General features: G+C 34.1%; 1 protein-coding gene across 1 annotated transcript; it reads left to right on the forward strand.

The window, feature by feature from the left end:
* The first annotated feature begins 378 nt into the window (after positions 1–378).
* LOC127129375 (protein argonaute 11-like) lies at positions 379–1,170 on the forward strand. Its single transcript, XM_051058595.1, has 3 exons — positions 379–777; positions 869–942; positions 1,050–1,170. Exons 1-3 carry the CDS (start codon positions 537–539, stop codon positions 1,083–1,085), a joined length of 351 nt encoding a protein of 116 aa, XP_050914552.1. The 5' UTR covers positions 379–536; the 3' UTR covers positions 1,086–1,170.
* Positions 1,171–1,579: the final 409 nt, after the last annotated feature.

The raw sequence follows: 1,579 nt of genomic DNA on the forward strand, positions 1-1,579 counted from the left end.
TAATTGATGAAAACACTAGAGATCAAGGTGATGATATTGATGTTGAGATTGAATCGTTTACCAGAAATGATCAAGATGAGAATAATATATCAAATGATTCATATATTAGAAATGATCATAATGAGGGTATTTGGATCAATCCAACCGTCCGTGTTGTTAAGAGACATGTAGAACATATTCCAACCAAGAAAAGAAAGAGAACTTAGTGAAAAAGGTACAGGTCAAATGATTTTAATTGTTTTCTTTATTACAGGTAAAATGACTTTTATGATTTTAATTGTTTTTACATTTGTCATCTGATTTTAATTGTTTTCTTTATTACAGGTAAAATGACTTTTATGAAGTCAATCATTCGTGCAAGGGGCAAGGGATGCTCGAAAGTATCAATTGATATTTGTTTAGATGGAGATGCTCTATTATCGTCAAGCCTCGTTCGCGTAGATGATGATGCTGGATATTTGAAAGTATCCCTCTACGACAATGGAACATGTCCATCTAAACATATATCAATTCTATCTTCAAAAGATAAGGGTTCAATGTTGGCAAGTTACATTGGTTTCCTTGTTCGACAACATATTCCGATTACATGTGATAATTGGAGAAGTCCGGACTTGAAGGTTGGCAAAGAAAAAATATGGTCGGAGATACAGGCTTGTGTCTCAATAGAGGATGGGTATCTACCTAAAGTTACTTTTGTAGTGGTCCAAAAGAGACATCACACCCGTCTCTTTCCTGTCAACCCCAAAGAGACCGATAGAAGTGGAAAAATTATGCCAGGTTTTTTCAATATATTTCTCAACGCAGCTGGTATATATTATCATTTGAATTTATCACTTTTTGCTGATTTTGTTGTTCTAAATTGTCAAAGGAACCGTGGTAGACACCAGCATTTGTCACCCTAGGGAATTTGATTTTTACCTTAACAGCCATGCAGGAATTCAGGTAATATTAGCTATGTCATTTAACTTTATGCCATTGTTTACTATTTGTTGCTCAATCGCCTTTTGACAGTTCTGTGTTATTTGCATTTGGACGTGTTCTTTTTGCAGGGGACTACTTATGCTGCCATCTGTTGTTTTGGTTGAGCCTTATTTTGTATGGATGTGCGATAGAACTACTAGACAGCTTTTGGATATACAGAACATGTTTGCCACCATGGGTGGATGGGCGTTTTTGTTTAGTATTGGTTAGAACTACTAGACAACTTTTGGATACAGTGGTCACTGGGTGTTGGTTGATATGTTTTATTCTCTTAATTGTAGTACTTTGAGAATATGTTGTTGTATATTGTTGATCAAAGAATCATATATTAATGTTGTATATATGGAGGATTAATGTTGTATATAAATGGATTCATGTTGTATATATCAATGGATTAATGGTGTATAACATTGGATTAAAGGATGAAATCAATATGAATTTTACACTTTTGCAGCATGCGAACAGGTTACCAATTAAATATATATCCACTGTTTTTCAAACAAATTTTTTTAAAATAACTAACACTTTAGAGAGCGCTTTGTCCAGAAAGCGCCCTTTAAACACTTTACATTGACAACTTTAGAGGGCGCTTTTTCCT

This window comes from Lathyrus oleraceus, chromosome 1 (genome assembly GCF_024323335.1).
Source record: "Lathyrus oleraceus cultivar Zhongwan6 chromosome 1, CAAS_Psat_ZW6_1.0, whole genome shotgun sequence".
Lineage (NCBI taxonomy): Eukaryota > Viridiplantae > Streptophyta > Magnoliopsida > Fabales > Fabaceae > Lathyrus > Lathyrus oleraceus.

Coding starts and splice junctions, on each gene's coding strand:
- LOC127129375 (XM_051058595.1), top strand. CDS start 537: ATGTTGGCAAGTTACATTGGTTTCCTTGTTCGACAACATATTCCGATT. Junction 778..868: donor AAGTGGAAAAATTATGCCAG/GTTTTTTCAATA, acceptor AAATTGTCAAAG/GAACCGTGGTAGACACCAGC. Junction 943..1,049: donor ACAGCCATGCAGGAATTCAG/GTAATATTAGCT, acceptor TTCTTTTTGCAG/GGGACTACTTATGCTGCCAT.